General features: G+C 41.3%; 2 protein-coding genes across 2 annotated transcripts in view; one reads left to right on the top strand and one right to left on the bottom strand.

Moving 5' to 3' along the window:
- Window positions 1-21,442, bottom strand: part of Myoz2 (myozenin 2) — a 1,071,004-nt gene that overhangs the window by 235,790 nt on the left and 813,772 nt on the right. The window lies entirely within an intron of this gene.
- Window positions 16,776-21,442, top strand: part of Sec24d (SEC24 homolog D, COPII coat complex component) — an 88,757-nt gene continuing 84,090 nt past the window's right edge. Inside the window, 2 exon segments of the mRNA XM_051165561.1 lie at window positions 16,776-16,944; window positions 18,871-19,030. Coding sequence (XP_051021518.1) covers window positions 16,885-16,944; window positions 18,871-19,030 — 220 coding nt within the window. The 5' untranslated portion in view covers window positions 16,776-16,884.

The following is a 21,442-nucleotide window of genomic DNA, read 5'->3' on the forward strand; positions in this document are numbered from 1 at the left end:
ACTGCCTGCCCATCTAAGAATTTGTATAACTCCTAATCCCTTAGTTTTGTAGTAGTGTTAGGCCCAGGATGTGAGTGTCTTCATCAAAAGATGCTCTGGTAAATACACGTGGAGTGAAATTACACACAGACAACTGAACTAAGTAGAAACACAGTAAAAGCAGATATACATTAACACATTAGACCAATGTTGACTTTATTTTTAGATTTCAAATTGTACTGGCCAGCAACTAAGGAGAAAAATAACATTTATCTCTTTGAAAATTTTCTCTTTCCAGTCCTAAAGGCCTTCTGAGAATTAAGCCTCTTCAAGTGAGTGTTATTGCTAAACCCTTCTGGGAGAGGGTTTAGAAAGAGGAAAACAGTCAGGCCAAACATGTTCTCTGAAGACACAGTGGAGCCAGTGAGAAAGCAGGGCAGACTCTAGAGCCCTGTGACCATCAGCAGAACAAAAAGTTACACCGAGGTCAGCTAGGCCATGTCCCTGGCAACACACTTGGGGGATTTTCCTGCATTTTGTTTTCCAGCACTTGGCTAGGTCTAGCTTTAAGTATCCGGAAGTATACTGTTTCTTTTCATCTTTCTTTCTAACTTGAATAACCACGCCATCATTTAAGATCTCTGAGCCCCAGACAAAACTTATCTGTCATTCAAAGTATAACTTCCAGAGCCCTTGTCATTCTCAAGCTAGACTCCCTATCGCAAAGTTTTTATTCCTTTTTGTACAGTGCTCTTAGTTGTGTCTGGGGCTACTGGGCTGGCCAGGACCGGCCAGTATGAAAATTCCTTCTCTATCTTCATTTAAATTATCTTTCAAATGCCCTGCCATTTTAACTAAAAAAATAGGTTTGTTTTCAAAACATTGAAGCAATATTTGAAAAAAATCATTTGTCCAGCAAATTATCTGTAGGATTTTTTTAAAAAAAAATGTGTTCACTTTCCTTCCAGCACATGCCTGTAATCCCAACACTCAGGAGACAGAGGAAACAGGATTGTAAAACCCAGCCTGGGCTATATAGAGATATTCTGTCTTTCAAAAGCCAGATGGGAAGGGATCGATGAAGATGTTTTCTTGAAAGGCATGCATTAACACACATAAAATTTTGTACAAGGTGATAAACAATGAAGGATAATGTTAGCGTCACAGGTAAATGCTAATCAGTTGTGAAAGATTGGTTCTGATACCCAACATAGGAATACATTTCTAAAGATCCAACCATCATCAAATTTAGATAAACAAGTTGAAAAGTTACAGCATCAAGACCTAGAATATTATATTTTTTTGAAGTACAATATTTTAACAACTGTATGTAATTTGGAATCTTAAGACCATCAGTCACTGCAGAGAAATTTCAACCAAGATTATGTCTCCTCTTATTCCAGCATTGTCCGCTATGTGGGTGAATTTGCTTTTGTTTTGATTTGATTTGTTTTGTTGTCAGAGGGAAGGAAGGAGTAGATTATGTCCCTGTAACTTGTTCCCAATGAAATGCGCTCTTCCCTTACAAGACAAGCATGGTAGAGCCTGACTTAAACAGAGAAGGTAATTCTCAGTCTAAAAATAAGATCAGGTAATGGTCATGAAAACTGATTTCAGCTCATGCCCCCACGCCGCTGCCCCCGCCCACCCCCGCACCAGCCCATTGTATCCTGCTTTAGTAATAAATGAAATCCAGATGTTAGGAAACCATGAATTGCTTTGCTTCACATTCAGCAAGGCAGAGCATGCTGTCTTGTGAATACAGCTATTTGTTTGAAACAGAAACCTTTGGTTTCTTTACAGAATTGCTGTGCTTAAGGAATCCCCAGGCTGTTAATCATTAGAGATTATCAATCACTTTCAAGAGGCAAGCAAATATCTAACAGATAGCCCCAGGTTAAGTGGAAGCTCAAGACCACAAAACAACATGTTTTCGGAGTTCCAAAGAATTCAAAGACAGTTAAGACTTACAGCATGATAAGGTACTTTCTTTCATCACAGAATTAACAGAATGGCAACTACACACAGTAATATTCAGGAAATAAAATGGGCTCAGCATAGTATCTGAGTAACAAGGTTTTTTGCCGAAGATGGCTAGAGCTCATCATGAATAGATGCGGGAGCATTCAAATGGCCACTGTATCAATAGGTAGGACAGACAAACACTGATGTAATTTAAGGACAATTAATCTTAATGATGTTGGGCTGGAAAATTCCTCGTGAGCTATTTAGTTTTTTTTTTTTTTTAAAAAGCCAGGTGTGGCAGCACATTTTAAAAATCCCACCTCTGAGGAGACAAAGACAAGAGGATTCCTTTTTGTCAGTTTACACTAGCTACTTTGGTGAGCTCCAGAGTCCACCAACACCACCATCACCACCACCAACAACAACAAAACAATTAAATAAAAGGAGACCATGAATTTGAAAGAGAACACAGGGCACAGGGTTGGAAGAAGGATTTGAAGGTAGAAAATAAAATGGGGAAATAATTTATTATACTATAATCTCAAAAAAAAATACTTTAAAATTATTTTAAAGAATAAATGCCATATTCTGTAGGTCTTTGAGGCTTTTGAAGACCATATCTAACTCTTTTACATTATCTATCTATAGAAATCATCTCTATCTTTTACACCTAGGATGTATAGTCTTATGATGAAAATAGACTAGTAATTGACATGACCATGAGTTGACCAACTACCAGTTAACTTGTGTTACGTAATTATCCTATGCAGCCTGAAATAGCACTTTCAAAGTACAGGAAGCAAACCTTGTGTTATAATTGAGACGTATGAGCATAATACTTCATATCAGAGTAGAAATACACATATACACATGTGTAATTTGTGTGAAGAATGACCTTAAATGTGAATTCTATACCAATGCATCAAAGTTAGACTTATTTTTCATCAATATACAAAATTCTGTACCAATGAAGTAAAAATAACTTGGTCAGTAACAATTAAGGCATTAAGTTGAGGAATAGATTCAATAATCTACTTTTTGTCCTATCAGCCCTATGTATTTCTATATTCCTCCTTCTTTCTTTTCAACCCCTATCTCCAAACCTAAGAAAGAAAGATAAAGGAAAAGAGAGACAGCCCTGAGTCCATCCTTGTTTTCTCTTTGAATAAGACCAATACTAACTTATAACCAACTCCCTATGAGAATAAACATTTATAGCCCAAGAAAGCAACCAAAAATCTACCCAACTCCGCTTAAGGGAAACGGGACATTGTTCTCTTAGTGGAGAGTGTGATATGACTTTCTCACGTACTATGGTGCCTCACATTTGACCATGTCCCCTGGAGGGGGAGACCTGGTGGCACTCAGAGGAAGGACAGCAGGTAGCCAACAAGAGACTTGATACCCTATGAGAATATATAGGGGGAGGTAATCCCCCTCAGGAACAGTCATAGGGGAGGGGAATAATGAGAAAATGGGGAGGGGGGAGGATGGGATAAACATTGAGATGTAACAAGAATAAATTAATAAAAAAAAAAAAAAAGAATTCTTCCAGCTGATTTGGGATGAATAATACTTTTGTGGGGGCCCAAATAAAAGTGGGTAAAATGGATAAACAAGCTAGGAATAGCAGACAGATTAACATCTGGCAACACCCAGCCTACCTCAAAGAAGATGATGAGCATCAGAGAACCTCCTTATGGAGATGGCTTCAAATGTGGCAAACCAGCCACTGGGGGGGAAATGTCCCCATTTCTGTCATAGACAGAATTTTGCCTAAAAATGGGCAAGTTTGGATGCAGGCAGAGTTGATGGCCAAACTCTGCCAAGACAGGGTAAGCAAGCTCCTCCCTCACAAATATGTCTGTCAGATATATTGGGCCAGAAAACTGAAGATGCTGCTCCAACGTTATCAGAGTTTTGGGTGACTATTCAGGCAGCAAACTATCTCTGTCATTTTCTCATTTGGAAGCTGCTAACCTGCACTCCTTGTACACTCAGGTAATTAATTTTATTCCTTCTCAAGTCTCTGATGGGGTTGAAGACCAGATAGTTTAGTTTTACAATTAAGCTTAGTTGTTTAGGGGCTAAGATGTTTTTAGATCTAGATAGATTTTTTAAGTTGATAGAGATGAGATATGATAGATATTGATTTACATTCAGAATTTTAGACTCACCAAGATAGGAAAGATGTTTTTTTCAAGGCTGCCAAATACAAATAGCTGAAGCACTATGAATATAACATTTCTATAACTACTGATTGTTTCATGGTTCTTCTTGCTGTAGGTAGTTTATTGTATATATGTGTAATAATATAAATGTATATGTAAAAAAAGAAAAAAGTAATAAAAATGTAAAACAAAACTAAACAAAAAGGAATAAATGGAAGAGGAAGGAGAAAGCCAACATCCTTAACCACCAGGGAAGTACAGTTTAAAGCTATTTTGAGATTTCATTTTAATCCTGCCAGAATACTTAAGATCAAAAAACAAATGACAGTGGATGCTGGTGTGGATGTGGGAAAAGGAAAACACTTGCTCACTGTGGGTGGGAGTGCAAATTGGTGCAGCCATTATGAATTGGTGCGGAGTGTTTTTTAAAAAGATGAGAAGAAGATGCGGTGGAGCAGGTCTACCCCAAGACCCACCTGTACCTTTTTTGGGTATACTCAGGATACTTTCTATCCAACTCCAGCAATCATTCCTGGTCATTGCCACTCCATTTACAGTAGCCAGGATATAGAAGTATCCCAGATGTACATTATCCAATAAATGGAGAATTAAAATGTGATATATTCACACAACAGAATATTATTCATATATTAAGAAAAGTAAAACTATAAAATTCATGGTTGAATGGATGGAGATAGGAACATTCATTCTCAGATAACCCAGACACAGAAAGAAAACATGGCATGGTTTTTTTTCTCACTTATAGATGCTAGCTTTGAATATCTATACATGTGTGTTTTATTTGGAGTACCCATAAAGGTCAGGAAATTAGTAAGTGGTCATGGGGGAAATTCAAAATAGAGAAGATAGAATACAGTGATATAAATGGCTAAAGGGGGACATAGAAGATAAAATAATGGTGAGGCATAAGAGGGCAAGATAGAGGAGGAATATGGAGATGGTTAGCTAATGCCAGAATCTTTTTGGGAAAGCAATATGGAAATCTACTACTATAGAAGCTCTCTAAAAGTATAAACATATATAAAACACTTTAATAAAATTACCCTATAATAAGTGAGGGGACAATATCTCAGTTATGCACACGCTATCAATAACTATCCCAATATTAGGAATAGATCACCTCTTTTTGAGTTGTTGACCAATGAGTTCTCATAAACCCCCGAGCATTACAGGCTAGTAGTATCAATACTCTTGCACTGAGTTCATACAGTCTTCAGAACGTGGTGGTGGGTAAGGCTCTGGTGTTGAAGTCACCGTATATGGAGAAAGCACACTAGTACCAACCTGGAAGCTTCGTCATTTTTGGCTTGCTTTCATAGTGCTGGGAGGTGCTGTGTATGCTACCAGAAGAGAAAAGTAATCGTCAGTCTTACTTAGCTGAGAATCCTATGAGCTACAGTAACAACTGTCCTTCAAAGATATGCCCACTGGGGTAATAGTGTCATGAATATTATGGGAGTGACCAACCACAGTTTGATCAGCTTGGAGGGCTACTCCATGAAATGGGACCAGTACCTAGTACTCTTAATGGGGTCAAGAACCTGTAGCTAGATAGGTTATGGGCCCTAAGGGATAACTCACTCTTATTATTGTGATAAATGAGCAAAGAGATAAAATAATTTCTAACGATGTATTGCTATACCCAAAGATAAATACATCTCTCAACTCTCATAAGAGAAGCTTCTCCTTGCAGTAAATTATACTTAACACAGAGACTCACAATAGAGACTGCAGAGTGCTAAGCCCTAAATGGAATGTCCTACTCCCAAGTCTTAGGAACCTTCACAGGTGAGGGAACAGGAAGATTGTAAGAACCATCGTGGTAGGTAACTTCAAGGAAACAGTGCTTTCTGGACTCAATAACATGCTTGAACATAAGAACTCACAATTTAATAGATGAATTTGTAGGAGTTATCAGAGCATGCACAAGACCCGTGCAAGCTCAAGCCAGACAAAATTCCAGCATAGGACGCTGACATAGCCATTACATGCTACTACTGCCTGAGAAGCTTTTAGCATTTGATAGATTCTGGGAGCGGGAAGATCTGTGTTCTTTGATGACATAGCCCTTAGTATGTCAGGTCAGTCACATTCCAGGGCAGGTTACGTTCCCATGAGAAGCTGGGCCACATAAGCTGGACACACTGAGGTGGATGTGGGAGAGCATATTCAAAGTTGTGTATATGAGGAGGTGAAAGTGGAGATGGTGGATCTGGGAAGAGTTGAGGGAGGGACTGGAATATGACAAAAACACATTGTATGAAAATCTCAGTGAACTAACGAGCATTGTTTTTTAAAAAGAAAATATTTCCCTTTTTATCAAAAAATCCCTTGTTTGTTTTTCCTTCCTTTATTAAATAAAACACCCTTTCTTAAATCTGGCATCTTTCCTGGGTCATTTTTAAAAATCTTCCTTTCCTTTTGTGGCAAAAGTTTTGAGAGTTGTCAACATGCACCGCATCTAGTTATTTGATCTGGAATTTGTTTAGGGTATTTTCTTAAAACTTCTACTTAGACGGTTCTTAACCATGAAACAAAAGGGCTCTTTCTTTAGCCACAATATTTGACGTTGTTTGAAAATTTTGTCTCCAGATGACACTGTGATGGTTAAGTTCAATTGTCCACTTTATACAATATAGAACCACCAAGAAAGGGAGTCTCCATCAGGGCTTGTTTAGATCCTGTTGAACTGTAGAGATATCTGTGGGGTCTGTTTTATTTATTTATTTATTTACTTACTTATTTATTTATTTATTTATTATCTTTTGGTTCTTCGAGACAGGGTTTCTCTGTGTAGCCTTGGCTGTCCTGGACTCACATTGTAGACCAGGCTGGCCTCAAACTCACAGTGATCCACCTGCCTCTGCCTCCTGAGTGCTGGGATTAAAGGCGTGCGCTACCACCACTACATTCGCTGAGTGGGAAAGACTGTTGACTGCAGGTGGCACCACTTCCTAGGCAGGGGGATCCTGAAAAGGTGGCGCAAGAGCAATGCCCACGAGGCTGCACACATGATTTCATCACTCTCGGCTCTCAGCTGTGACTGTGCCTTGAGTAGCTACCTCAAGCTTCTGCAGCCTTGTCCTCTCTACCGTGCTGCATTGTTTCCTATCATTGTGGCCTGAAATAAGCCCTTTCTCCCAGAAGTTGCCCTTGTCAGGTTTTTCATCACAGTCACAGAAATGAAACACAGACAGACTCTAACTTGAATCTGTCCCCTCATCACCTTGCTACTGCTCCATCTGCTAAATCTGCCGTCACCGGAGTCCTAGGTGTGATATATCAATTTTGAAACTGTTTCTCAGTTTCCAACCTTTGCTTTCATGATGCTGCTGACATATTCTCAAGCCATCTTCCTGTTGTGCCAGCCATTTCATGTTCATTCTGTTAATACAGAGCATTGCAAGGAGACTGTGGGGCCCGACAAAGTTGAGGGGAATTTGTTCCTGTCTGCTTCCAGTCCCATTGCAGTTCATTCAAGAGATGGATGTGGACTTTAGCCAGTAGCTCCCATACTTTCAGAAACTATCCATCACAGCTCTCAGCATCCTTAGAAGTTTGTCCTGGTCCTAGGAAAACCCACCTTTGGATACCTATGCTGTGGTAATTATACTCCTTATTCTGTTCCCCCAGACCACCACGAAAGGGTCATACCTGTTTTCTGAGCTTGCTACCCCATGATGCCTAATATTCTTCTTTGCTTTTTCAAATTTTAATAATAGTGCCAATAATAAATAAAATGTATATTGCTATAGTCATCATCATCATGCTTATTCAGCAGGGGGCTAATATAACCTACTTTTATCTTAAATCACATGATGAGGCCACTTACTGCCTAGCTAATGTAAAGACTAAATAGAATATAGGCTAAATTTTCTTAACAAATATATTTTATTATGAACTTATTAACTGAACATACATCACTTATAACCCAACTAACCTAACAATAGGAAAAGAGGATTAAAGAATACAATAACAAAACCGTAAGGATATCAGTTCCGAGGAACAATTCTCCTGGTGTAGTCAGCAGAATTCCTTCTGCTGGAACCTCGAACAACGAGAACCCAGACCTTCAGTAGGGACCCAGAGCCCCGAAGCCTTCCCTCGAGCAGTTCTCTCTAGGAGCGTCTTGAAGTGGAGCGACAAACAGCCAAAACTATCTCACGTCTCCAGACCCCGCCTCCAATTTTGGGCTCACTTATACATCTCCTCCTAGAGTTTGTTCATGGATCTTTTCAGCTGTCAACAATCTAGCTCCCACATGAGGTGGTTCGTCTTCCAGTGGATTAACATCACCTGTTCTCTCACAAGACCGTTCCCCATCCCACACTTGGGATCATAACAAAAACGGGTTTATCTCTCCTTTAATGGAAACTGGGTGTTCATTTTGTATACGATAGTGTAGATAAAGATGCTACCTTTGACAACTCCTTTGTTAAGATGTCGATAAAGAAAACTAGAACCATCTAAGACCTTTTAAAGTTCATGGGTATATCCATGCATCATTAGGAAGCCAACAACATTTCCAGAAGCATATTAGATGTTAGCCTGTAGAGGTAGAACTAGGGTTTGTTCTCTGACACCTTCACTACTTTTCATAGGCTGTGGGTGCTGGGAACCTGGATCCTGAGCCTCTTTAACAGCTAGTGTTCTTCATCACTGAAGCACCCCTCCAGCCCTCTTCTGTTTCCTTAATGGTTGGAGAAAAGTTACAGTATTTGTAGACGGCAGTTAGTATGCAGGTTGTCTAAGCTTAGTACGCTATAATCAGAAAGAAACTTGATTATATGTTTACTAATTATTTTGAAGAGATTTTATAAATTATTAAACAAAGTCTTGAGTTTTTTTTATTTATGAGGAAAACATGTATAAAAATAGTTTATAATTTTTTTTCTTACGTGGCTTTTATGAACTTCACCAGCCTCACTGGTGAGTGTCTTTTAGAAAATTTCACTCAAATCAAAGAAAGAGATTTTTATAAAGTTTTAAGAACAAAACAAATCCATATTCTTTATTTGAAACATAATAAAATAAACTAAAAGTAAATGCTCATATTCCTTATCAGTTGAAGGCTCTGGGCATATTCTTCCTCACTTCCCTTCCAACAACAGAAAAAGAGAAAGCTATTTTTTCAAACATATATTATTAAAAAATACTCAAAAGTCCAGCTATGTACTCAAACGGAGGCAAGTTTGCTATGTAACAATACCACAGAAAAGAAAAAGGACCAGTGCTGTGAGTGTTAAGGAGGAGGCTATTCAGGGAATATGGCTAAGAGAAATCATAGCTGAGTTATACTGTATAAATAGGAAGGAAGGAGGGAGACTGGAGGAGGGAGAGAGACAGACCTAATTGATGTTGGCGTAAGAATGTACTCATGCAAGAAACAGTGAGATGATACAGACATGATAATTATTCTCATTGCAGCTTGACAGACTTGTATCAGTTTTGTAAACACACATAACCTCTATGTATGTCTTCCTTATTGTCCTTTGGTTTTCCTTACTAAGTCATGATTTTGTATGAGTATTCCACAACTGCTTACACTATTTAAATGTTTACATGTTAATGTGTTTGAAATTGCATAGTTTTAATTGATCTTTATCTTGCAGATATAATAGTCTAATGCAAAAAAACATTCTCTCCACAGTTACAAGATACAAATAATTCAACTCCATATTGAGAATATTCACAGCTATGACTGCTTGGCATTGAAATCTACTGATGTCTTATAAAAAAAGAATACTTTCTTGGGAATTTTTGATTTTTGATACAGGGCTTCTCTGTGTAGTATTGAGTGTCCTAGACATGCTTTGTAGACCAGGCTGGCTTCGAACTCATAGCAATCCTGCTGCCTCTGACTCACTGAGTGTTGGGATTAAAGGCATGTGTTACCACAGCACTCTCTCTGTCTCTCTGTCTTTCTCTGTGTCTCTGTCTCTGTCTCTGTCTCTGTGTCTCTGTGTCTCTGTCTCTGTCTCTGTCTCTCTCTCTCTCTCTCTCTCTCTCTCTCTCTCTCTCTGTTTAACCTTTGCCTTTTTTTCCAAAAGAGTCTTCAATAAATATTTTTCTTAGGCAGAATTTAGCAAAAAATTGTCTTTATTTTTTAAATTATTAATCAAATTTAAATACCTTTGTATTTTATTCTACTTTGACACAGAAGATATATTTTTTTTTCACATAGAAAATGGCAGATCCACCTTTGAAGCCAACTCCATAAGGAGGTTCTTTGATGCACATCTTCTTCTTTGAGGCAGGCTGGGTGTTGCCAGGAATTAACCTGTCTTCTTGTCAAAGAATCTTTAAAATAATAAAAAAAAAAATCTTTAAATGCCATATTCTGTTGGTCTCTGAAGTTTTTGAAGACCTCATTTAACTATTTTACCTCATATACCTATAGAGTCATATCTCTCTATTAGACCTAGAATATATATTCTTGTGATAAAATTAGACTAGTTTTTGATATGAGCATGATTTGTATCAACATACAAAATTCAATACCATTGAATTAAAAAAATAACTTTATTTGTGAGTAACAATTAAGGCCTTGAAATGAGAAGTAGATTCAATAACCTACCTTTTGATCTATCCTCCCTCTATATTTCTATATCCCTCCTTCTTTCTTTTTTTTTCAGCTCCTATCTTCTTACCTACAAAAGAAAGATAAAGAAAGGCTGTGTCCAACCTATCTTCCTCTCTGTAAAAGACCAATAATACTTATAAGCAACTCCTAATGAAAATAAGCATCTGTAGACCAAGAGAGTCAACAGAAACCTATCCAACCCCCCTGAGAGGAAAATGGAACATTGTTCTCTTTAGGTTTCTTCAAGGTGATTTAGGGATTGGGCCGGAAGGCTGAAGATGATGTTCCAACATTATAGAGAGTGTTGGGTGACTGTTCAGGCAGTAAACTGTCTCAGTCATTTTTTCATTTTGGAAGCTGCTAACCTGCACTCCGCGTTCACTCAGATATTTAAGTTTTACCCCTTCTCAAGTCTCTGATGGGTTTGAAGACCAGATAGTTTAGTCTTTCAATCAAGCTTAGTAGGTTAGGGATTAAGATGTTTTTAGATCAAGATAGATGTTTTAAGTTAATAGAGATGAGGTATGATAGATATTAATCTCCATTCATAAATTTAGACCCAACAAGCTAGGAAAGATGTTTACTTCATGTTTGCCAAGTACAAATAGCCAAATCACTATGAATGTAACGTTTATATAATTCCTGATTGATTGTCTTGTGGTTCTTCCTGTTATATGTAGTTTATTTTACTCATGTGTAATAATGTAAATTTATATATAAAAAAAGAAACAGAATAAAAGATACTTAATAAAAAACATTTTTAAATGTTCCCCTAAAAAAAGAAAGAAAGAAAATGGCAGATCCATGTGGGGAGTGGCAGTGCACACCATTAAGCCCAGCACTCCAGGAGGCAGAGGTAGGTCGATCTCTGTGAGCTTGAGGCCAGCCTGGTCTACAAAGTGAGTCCAGGACAGCCAAGGCCACACAGAGAAACAGTGTCTCAAAAAGAAAAAAAGAAATAAAGAAAAAGAAATGAAAAAAGGGAAAAGAAAAATGAAAGAGAAAATGACAGATCCTTCAAAAGGACCACCTCACATGTCAAGACACTGCAAAGATCTGTCACCAAATTTAAGATTCAGACCTCAAGCGTCACTTGAGCATTTGCAGAACATGTCAACTCTTCCTTTGCTTTAGTAAAAGCTAACTAAGACATTGACATAAGTGTCAATGTGCACTGCAACTTGGTAAATGCTCCAAGTAAATGCATTCTATTTACTTCTCATTTGATATGTTCAAGAAAATTTGAAGACATAAATAAGTTTTATATTATTGTCTTGTTCTTAGCTCCATCTACAAAGAAGTTGTTTAAAAACTTATACCTTCCCAAATGTTACTAATATTAGTAGCAGAGGAAGTGCCTAATTTTGTGCTGAACCTAAATTATTTTAATATAATACCAAATTATGTAAATTATATAGTCCAAATCCTCTGTGTGAATATACGTACACACTATGTATATATACTATATGTATATACATATGCTGTAATTGTAGAATATATGTATATTGTCCCCTGTGTACAACTATGTACACAATTTAACAACTGTGGCATTTTCTTTGCTTGTGAGATTAGACTGTTTCCTGTTTGTGGCATCCGATGTGTAGCCATGACATCAACCATCTGTTTATAAAGTAGGAGGGAGGGAGGAATGGGAGGATACAAGGGATGGGATAACAATTGAGATGTAATATGAATAAATTAATAAAATATATAAAAATACATCCAATAAAAAATATAGGATTTTTTTGTGTATTTTGGGGGGGGGGTTCTTTTTGCATAATCACGATAAAACTTGGCATGCAAATGAGCAAAATTTAAATGTAAACTCACATTCTCTAAGCCAAAATTTGAGAGCAACAGGTTAATATTTCCCACAGTCACACACATCCAGGCATGAGCTTAGTACAATTATCTTATTAATGTTTGAAAGGGATGGTTTCCATGTAGTTGGCAATTAAAGCTCATTGTTAGAAATTTTCACACATTACCAAGTGACACTTCCAACATTAGCTTTTTCAAAGTACCAGACACTCAGTACTAATTTATCGCCAATCATTCTTGGCCCATGTTCAGACCACCCTGTGGACTCACTATGGTAGGACTATCTAGATGCTATTTTGGGCACATATTCCATGGATTAATTGCAGTTACCCACATATCTCAGTGCCCTTGCTGATTAGCAGCCTGGGACCTTGCTACATATTGAGAACCAGAACTCAGGCCAAGGCATAATTGGCTGGAATACCAAATACACTGACAAGGAAAGATTAGGCTGAGGTGAGAGTTCTGTCATTGCAAATATTAACTAAAAGAAATTATGTGTTATGTGAGACTTTAGCAGAAATTAGAATAAAGCACAGACACATCAAACTGACCCCAGCAGCTTTACGCAGGTGGTTGTACAACCTAGTTGTTATACCTAGGGAATACACATCCATAGGGATTATTTTAGGCAAACAGACATGGTGAAACTCCAGAGCTTGAGAAAAATCTCTTCAAAAACAGCAGAAAGCCAAGTCCCGGGGAGAAGAAACTGATGCAGACTTGGCTAATCACAGGATATAGTCGCATCGCGTGAAGCCGAGAAAATGCATAGCAACCTGGTGTTTTAGTCAGAGTTCTCTAAAGGAACAGAACCTATGAACTGGATGTATATTAAGGGGGGCTACGAGAGCGCCTTACAGCTTACGTGGTTTACTGTAGGAGGAAACGGGAGACTGGAGGGCACTGAGTCATGGGTAAGATGTGGAAATCCCACTACTTACTCCAGCCTCTTTCAGAGACAGACTAGACTGTACTAGCTGCTCCCTGTGACATACTGTGCACTCCCACTCAGGGGCACTAGAGAACGAGGGTGGTGAAAGGGCAACCACGACCCATTTGTATTTCTCTTTCCTCCTTCATCTCATCACGGATGGGACAAACTGATTCCAAGATACCTCCAAAGTCACTGCCCGGCTGGCTGCCTTCTCAAACACTGGGCAGAGTGAGACAAAGAAACAAGCATGCCCACTGGGAAGGTTGCACGGGGCAGGAATTTTGACTCAGCTATATTCACAGAACCTTCTCCTTAGCCAACTCTAAAGACAACAGACGTTACTACAGGCCTCCAAGCTGCTCACCCCGAGTCTAGCCAGGCCCTGGGATAGACATTGGTAAAGACCGATGCTTCTGCTGGTTGAACGCTGTAAGCAGGCCTTGTGGGCCATTCTAGCAGGGTTTGGAAGACAGTAGTGCTGAGAGCAATGTGGACACTGGAAGCCCAGATCAAGAGGTTTATGAGAAGAATAATATTAGCAATTGGGTCAGAGACCCATTCTTGTGATATTTTGGCAAAGGATATGGCTGCCTTTGGTCTCTGTCCTAAGAATCTGCCTCTGAGGCAAAATTGGAAATTAATGGACTAATACATTTGCAGAAGAGATTTCAAGACAGCCAAATATCGATTCTGTCACACGGTTGTAAATAATCCCTCTTGTGCGTGTTTACAATGAAAAAGAACAATCAGGCCAAAGAGCAAACATACAGAGGAGGGAAAAGGCATCAGGGAGTTTACTGTTGGGGCCACTTTGTGTGTGTGTGTGTGTGTGTGTGTGTGTGTGTGTTGAAAGAGATTAGGAAAGGTCTGAGTTGAAATGACATCAAGGCAGTGGTGCCCTTAGGGAAAGGCTCTTCCCAGATAATCCTGCACCTTGTGAAAAGAAAAGGCCTGAGGGGTTTTCTGTTCCTAAAAAAGCAACAAGGTTTCTGGTTAACAGCACTGGCTTCGAGGACCTGGGTTCAAATCCCAGCACCCACATGACAGCTCACAACTGTCTATAACCCCTGGTCCAATGGATCCTAAACCCTCACACAGACATACATGCAGGCAAAACACCAATGTACATAAATAAATAAACAAACAAACAAATAAATAAAAAAAGAAAAGTCAATAAAAATGTGTAGGATCCAGGCCCGACTGGGTTGCCTGCCTGTCTTGCTGTTTCATGTCCTGTTTCTAGCAGCTTCCATGTCTGTGTTTATCTTGGTTAGCTAGTCATGTTTACTGCTCTGAGAACGCATTCTTCCCTTCCTCCAGACTTTTCCTCCTGTGTGCAATCACCTCTTGAGGGATTTCACCTGGGAGGAGGATTCCTGTTTTGCTGCCTATAAGAAGGCTCTTTGGAACTCTGAAGGGGAACGAGAAAAATAAACCGCTGCAGCGGCTGCGGCTGTGGCTGCTGCTCTCTTAGCACGAAGGACCCCGCTGTGTTAGTGTGTGTGTGTGTGTGCGCGCGTGCATGAGTTAAATCCGCAGTCCCTCGCCCTTGACTCGGTACCGCGGTGGCACAGGCGCCAGAAAAATGTATTTCAAGAAGAGGGCCAGGCTCCATCCCAAGCAAGTAGCCAAACTTAGCAGTATTGATGACGTGGTTCTGGATTTAAAGTCATAAAGGACATATGAGTAAGAGAGTTGCGGAACGTTCCCTTCTCAAAAGTTAAGGAGGGCTGGAGAGGCCGGGTATGAAGCAGGGAAGTCCCTGCATGGAGGGGCTGAAGGCCATTCCATGAAACTCTGAAAGAGAGGGCTGGGTTGCATCGGAGACCCCCGCTTGCCAGAGGTGCTAGAGTGATGAAGTGTCTGCCAGGGAGAGCTGCACACAGGGAGTACAAGCAGCCCAAAGCTTGCAGGGCAGAGCCATCTAAGCTCTGTGAGTTCCAGGACAGTCAAGGCCACACAGAGAAACCCTGCCTGGAAAAACCAAAATGCAAACCAACAAATCCTGGTAGTTGTAATAGCATCTAAAATGAAGGTGAGAAGACCTCTGGCAAGGCTGTGGAGGATGCTCTTGCACACCGCAAGTTGCATCATTCCTTGGGCTGGGATCCTGGATGGTATTTTTTTAAAAAGCCTAGCACAAGCACCCATTGCTCTCTCCTTCCTGCGGGTGGGTGTAAAGTGATCAGTACTGCCTCAAGCCACTGTCCCCCTTGACTTCCCCACCAAGGTGCACTATACCTTTGAACTGTGGACCAAAATAAACGTTTTCTCCATTTAGTTGTGGTTGTCAGAGTATTTTATCACAGCAATAGGAAAAGTTACTCAGAGAGCTTTTCACTAGGCAAGTTTTAGAGAGCTTTTAGTTTCTGGTTACCCAGAAGAAGGCACATAATGAAGGCGAACTCACTTAGGCTTTTATTTCATAAAACTGAGTGAGATGTAAATAGTTTTCCCCCAAACTCAGCTGTGGGCTGAACTTTCTATATGATAGAAAAATGAGCAGATTGTTGGAAACTGGCCTAGTGGTCTTAATTTTAGGGCAAAATGGGTGTGTCTCGACTGTTTCTGTTGGGAGGTGAGTTAAAATTAAAAGTTATGTACTTTGACACATGCATGCAAGTTCCGGTTTGTGGGCGGGGCACGCCATCGGTAGCTCTTAGTTTAGTGGTGGAACCTGTGGAGACCCTGCAACCCTTGCTTCTTTGAGGGCGTCCCAAGCTGAGCAGTCTTATGTTAATAACATTCTTCTCTCTCATTCCATACAGAGCTAGGCTGCCTTGGGCCTTCCTTCCTCTGTTGTAGTGCTGGAAGACGTCATCAAATTGTCTGTACACGCGCCAGATTGTTTTTGCAACTGTGCACGCCCCGGACAGGCGTCCCTTCCAGTAAAGTACGCGCAGCGCTGCTATTCAATGCCACCTGTTGAACATAGCGCGCCCTCCTCATCCCCGCGCCTCCCACAAGCTCTGGGCTGAAGGACACCGGAGGACCTTTGACAAGTTGGAGGAGGCCGGGCCTAGAGAAGGACAAGCCCAGAGGAAAAGACCCGGAAAGAGGCGCGTGGCCGCAGCGGGAGGCGCGCCCCGCCCCCGCCAGTGCGCGCCGCGGGAGCGAGCGGGTCCAGCGAGCGCGCGCGCCTGGGTGCCTGACGTGGCACTCGCAGCCCAGGGCGACTCGGCGGCGGCGCGGGGCGCAGAGCGTGCAAACCAGGTACAGCTGACGTGGGGCGCGGGGCGCGGAGCGTGGGGCGCAGGGACGGGAGTGGGATGGTTGGGGAGTCTCAGGTACTGTGGGCTAGGGGCGCGGCTGGCGAGCTGAGCGTCCACACGAGGCTGCACCGCGACTCCCCATCAACTTGGTTCCCTGATTCCCGGAGAAGAAGACTGGAAATACCCCGAGGGAAAATGGCAACTACAGCGTTCAGCTTTGGGACATCTTTAGAGGGAAATACCAACTTGTCCCAGGTGACAGTGGACAGGGAAGGGGTGTCTTTGTGGAATCCGAGCGCTCTAGGTTTGGATCGGAGGCCGGTTTGTGCCAAGTGGCTTTCTGCCATGTCGCCGCTTGCCGCTGAGTCAGGTTTCTGCAACTTGGTGTTCTGGGTGAGGAAGTTTGACGTGGCAGAGTAGGGTGAGGAAACGAATTCCTCCCAGGACCAGGGAGAGGGCTGGGTTGCTTCTCCTTAGCAGTGAGCCTCGCTGCCGGGTTTCCCTCCCGCAGCTGCTGCGTGGGTGTGCCGGTTTGATCTTCTAAAGGCACTGGGCTGGATGGGGCCAAGCAGGCTGCCACGTCTCTCTAGGCGCAGTGGGAGGAGGGAAAGTGTTGTCAGGGACACAGTGGACTGCAGACCTTTGTCTGCCTTTCTGTCCTCTGTTACGAAGACAGTGAGCTTGATTGCTCCTCAGCAGCTTAAGATTTAATATAGAAGCAAAGCTAAATCGTGAATATTAGCCTTCACATTTTAAATTTGCGTGCCATTTCCGGAATAAAGACGGATCCCATGTCTTAGAAGGCATTACTAATCTTTATATTAAGAAGCTGCGAGGAGAAATGAAAGAAGTACACAAATGCCTGGTGGAGAAACTGGAAAGAAACTAGAAAATCAGTGTTTCACTACTAATATTGCCTTTGGATACTTCATTTTTCTAAAACAGAAAACTGGGGCCCAGAGGGTCTCTTAAGTTTGCTCCTTGTTGCAAAGCTATGCATTGGCAGACAAGAAATGAAATCTGACTTCTTTTGCAAGGATTAAGAGCACCCACTGTCTTGTTACAAAACAGCAACAAACAAACAAACAAACGAGCAAAAACAAAAACAAATGTTCTTTTGGAAGTCAGGCCTTGTGGTACATGCCTTTAATCCTAGCACTAAGGAGACAGAATTGGGCAGATCTCTGAGTATAAGGCCAGCCTGGTCTACAGAGTAAGTTTCAGGACAGCCAGGGCTACCCAGGGAAACCTCGTTTCGAAAAAAAGAAAGAAAGAAAGAAAGAAAGAAAGAAAGAAAGAAAGAAAGAGAAAAACTAACCAACCAAACCAAAATGATGATAACGATATAATAATAATAATAATAATAATAATAATAATAATAATAATAATAATGTCATCTTTTAAAAACCTCTAGGATATATGTTTTATCAAAACCTGGAAACATAAAAGTGTGAGGCTAATTGGTATCTGGGCTCTGAACAGTCTTAGTAAGGACTGTTATATTTGTGATTGTGTGTATGACTACCCACATATGAAAGTTTTTTCCTTGGTTCCCTAACATAGGTGCTTATGTTATTAGAAGTGTGGTATCATCTAAGTCAGAAGTCCCAGCATCTTTGACCAAGATGGTTGGAGCTGCCACTGGCTTGTCAGATGATGACTCACAAAGGCTATTACCACATCTATCCTCAGGCTCTGTTTGTGGGACTATGGCTTCTCCTTGCCTTAACTACAGATTAAGACGACTAATTAGAAGGCCACCAGAAAGATCCCAGTCGTGAAGCATCTAGCTGCAAACCACTTATGATCACGGGGGTCAGTCACTTGAATGCCGTGGGGCACTCTCAAAATGTGACCATGGAAACCAAGACTCAGAGAGAGGCTGCATGAAGCAATTCAGGCTTCCCAGGAAAAAGTGGTTCCAAATTACTGTTCAGATTTGTGCCTTAGAAATTTCCTGGGACTGCTCAAGTGGCACTACTGAATTCCAAAGAGACATCTCAAGCCACACCCAGGGGATAATGCTGTCACATGTAATGCTGTACAAAACGGAGGGCTCTCCTGCATGGACAGTTGCACTTTTCTTCAAGCCACCCTAAATGTTTCTTGATTGTGTTCGTCTTGTTAATAGCGTTAAGTATCTAAAACCTGCTCGCTAACGTTTTGTTTCCCCTCTTGCAGGGTCCTTCTGCAGTAGCTCTCCTTTGGAATGATATCTTCATAATGAGCCAACAAGGTTACGTGGCGACACCCCCCTATTCTCAGTCCCAGCCCGGAATGGGCCCTTCTCCCGCTCACTACGGGCACTATGGGGACCCGTCCCATGCAACTTCTCCACCAGGTAAATTGACGTTTTCACTTGTATATGATTATTCACTCGCCAGGCTTGAGGACATGGGCCATTCCTAGTTGGTACTCATTAACTGAAGTCGTGGTGTGACATAAGAGCATCATTTGAAGAGGCTCACACAGCAAGACACATGGAATACACTTATCTCTTAGATCGACGACTTCTTCATCCTAGACGTCCTTCCTATGCCGGGACCGGTGTTTCCTCCTGTCCACCTGCCTGTGTAGGCCCGGCATACACATATTTAGAGCAATCTGCTCTCTTTCATCGAAGCCTCCTTTTTTTACTGAGATTCCACACCACAAACGAGCATCACTTATTTCGGATAAACACCCCATACCTTTAGTTATTACAGAACAAAACAGAACTAGTTGTGGTAGCACGTGTCTGTAAGCTTGCAGTTCAAAAGATGGAGCCAGGAAGGTAAGGAGTTCAAGACCAGTCTTAGCTAGAAAGCAAGTTCAAGGCCAGTCTGGACTGTCTCAAGGAAACAAACCCAAAACCAAAGACTCCTCTCTCTTTTATCTCGTCCAATCCAGTCAGTCCCCCAAAAGTTTATTTTTAGGTTTATTTTACTTTATTTTATATGTGTGAGCTTTTGCCTGCTTATTTGTATGTGTGTACCACCTACCTGTCTTATAAATTTGTTTTGTGTAGTCGCAAACATCTTCCCCACATCTCTCCTCCATCCCATTCTGTTACTGTTTCTGTTCAATCCAATCCATCTTTCACCAGGTCACAAATAGCCTCTGAATCCTTAGGCTTCTGTCTAGTGCTGCCTTTCACCAGACCATCAGTTCTTGAGGTGGATGGAATATGTGTAACATACAAATCACTTGTCTTGCAACCTTTTATGGCTTCCTATCACCTCTCTTTATACATTAAGTTTCTTAGGCCTTCATTGTTTTGTCCGTTTTCTTGTTCAGTTCACCTGTACTATCTATCTATTGCCTTTTCCATTGCCCCACAGATACCAGCTCACTGTCTCTGGAGTGCTGGTTTAAACTTGGTACCTGATTAGCCGCCTGTTCTAGCAGAAAGATGGTGGTCCTCTGTGCTGTCTTTACAGCTGTCTATCTCATACTCCTTCAGACTTTAACAGGCAACTCTGACCAGATGTTTCCCCAGCTTACTTATGCATCTTTCCCCCTGCTTTCTCTCCTGCCACTACGCTGGACTTTAAAGCAACTTCCACACTGTTGTAATAGGTGGAGCGGGCTAATTGATAGAACAGTTGCCTAGCAAGCATGGGCTCTGTGTTCCCTTCCCCAGTACTGAGTCACAAACATTTTACACACACACACACACACACACACACACACACACACACACACACACACACATTATACATGATCTTTCTTCTGATAGACAACCTAATTGTGGCTTTTTAAAGTGTCTGTTCTACCAGAGTAGCCAGGATTGAATCTTGCTTTGTGTTTCACACAAATGTATTTTTATCAGCACCCACTGACTGTGTTTTTGTAAATTTTGTGTGGTGTAGTAACAAATTTAACAGATTTATTGAGTGAGCAAAGCACTTGCCATAAAACAACAAATACAATAATCTCAGTCTGTATATTACTTACTTATCTGGAGGACAATACACTAAGTAACTTGACAATTATAGTTCATGGGTAGCACCTCAGAAAGGTTGTGGAAGGTGGGAATCACACAGTGGCAACAGAAGTGAAATACCAAGCTCTGAGATGGGGTCAGGGACAAAGTATCTTCTTAGAGGAATGACCGAGAAAGGCAGGTGAGACTTGGCCAGGTAGGCTTGCTCCTGTAAAGTAGACACTCGGCATGTGGGCTGTGGGCAGTGTCCTTAAAGGACAAAGTAATGGGACCATATCACAGGTACACTGAAGTGACTTAAACCTGAAAGGGTCACACTCCAGTGCACAGTGAGAAAGAGTTACAGTGGATGTTAGAAGGTGTGGAGGAGAAACTAGGCGGAGATGTAGTGTGTTGGGGGCAGGGCTTCAAAAGCTTAGCGTTCTTAACATCTGGGGCCAACTCTTTAACCTCTCTCTCTCCCTCTCCCTCTCCCTCTCTCTCTCTCTCTCTCTCTCTCTCTCTCTCTCTCTCTCTCTCTCTCTCTCTGTGTGTGTGTGTGTGTGTGTGTGTGTGTGTGTGTGTGTGAGAAGAGGCATTTGACAGCATCCATGGTTATGTCCACTAGATTCCAGTGGTACCTCTTCCTCTGGTAGTTTTAACAAGCCAAACAAACTATCCTCACATTTCCAAGTGCCTTTTCAGTGGCAAAGATCATCTGGGCTGGAAGCAGAGAGGCCAGGCACATTACTATTCCGTAAGTGGGGTCAGGCTGGAGTGACTCCTACACCTACACCACGGGTTTATATAGGTAACCACCAGCTCAGAGCCTTGGGAGCATTTATAGCA

This window comes from Acomys russatus, chromosome 23, assembly GCF_903995435.1.
Source record: "Acomys russatus chromosome 23, mAcoRus1.1, whole genome shotgun sequence".
NCBI classification, from domain to species: Eukaryota; Metazoa; Chordata; class Mammalia; order Rodentia; family Muridae; genus Acomys; species Acomys russatus.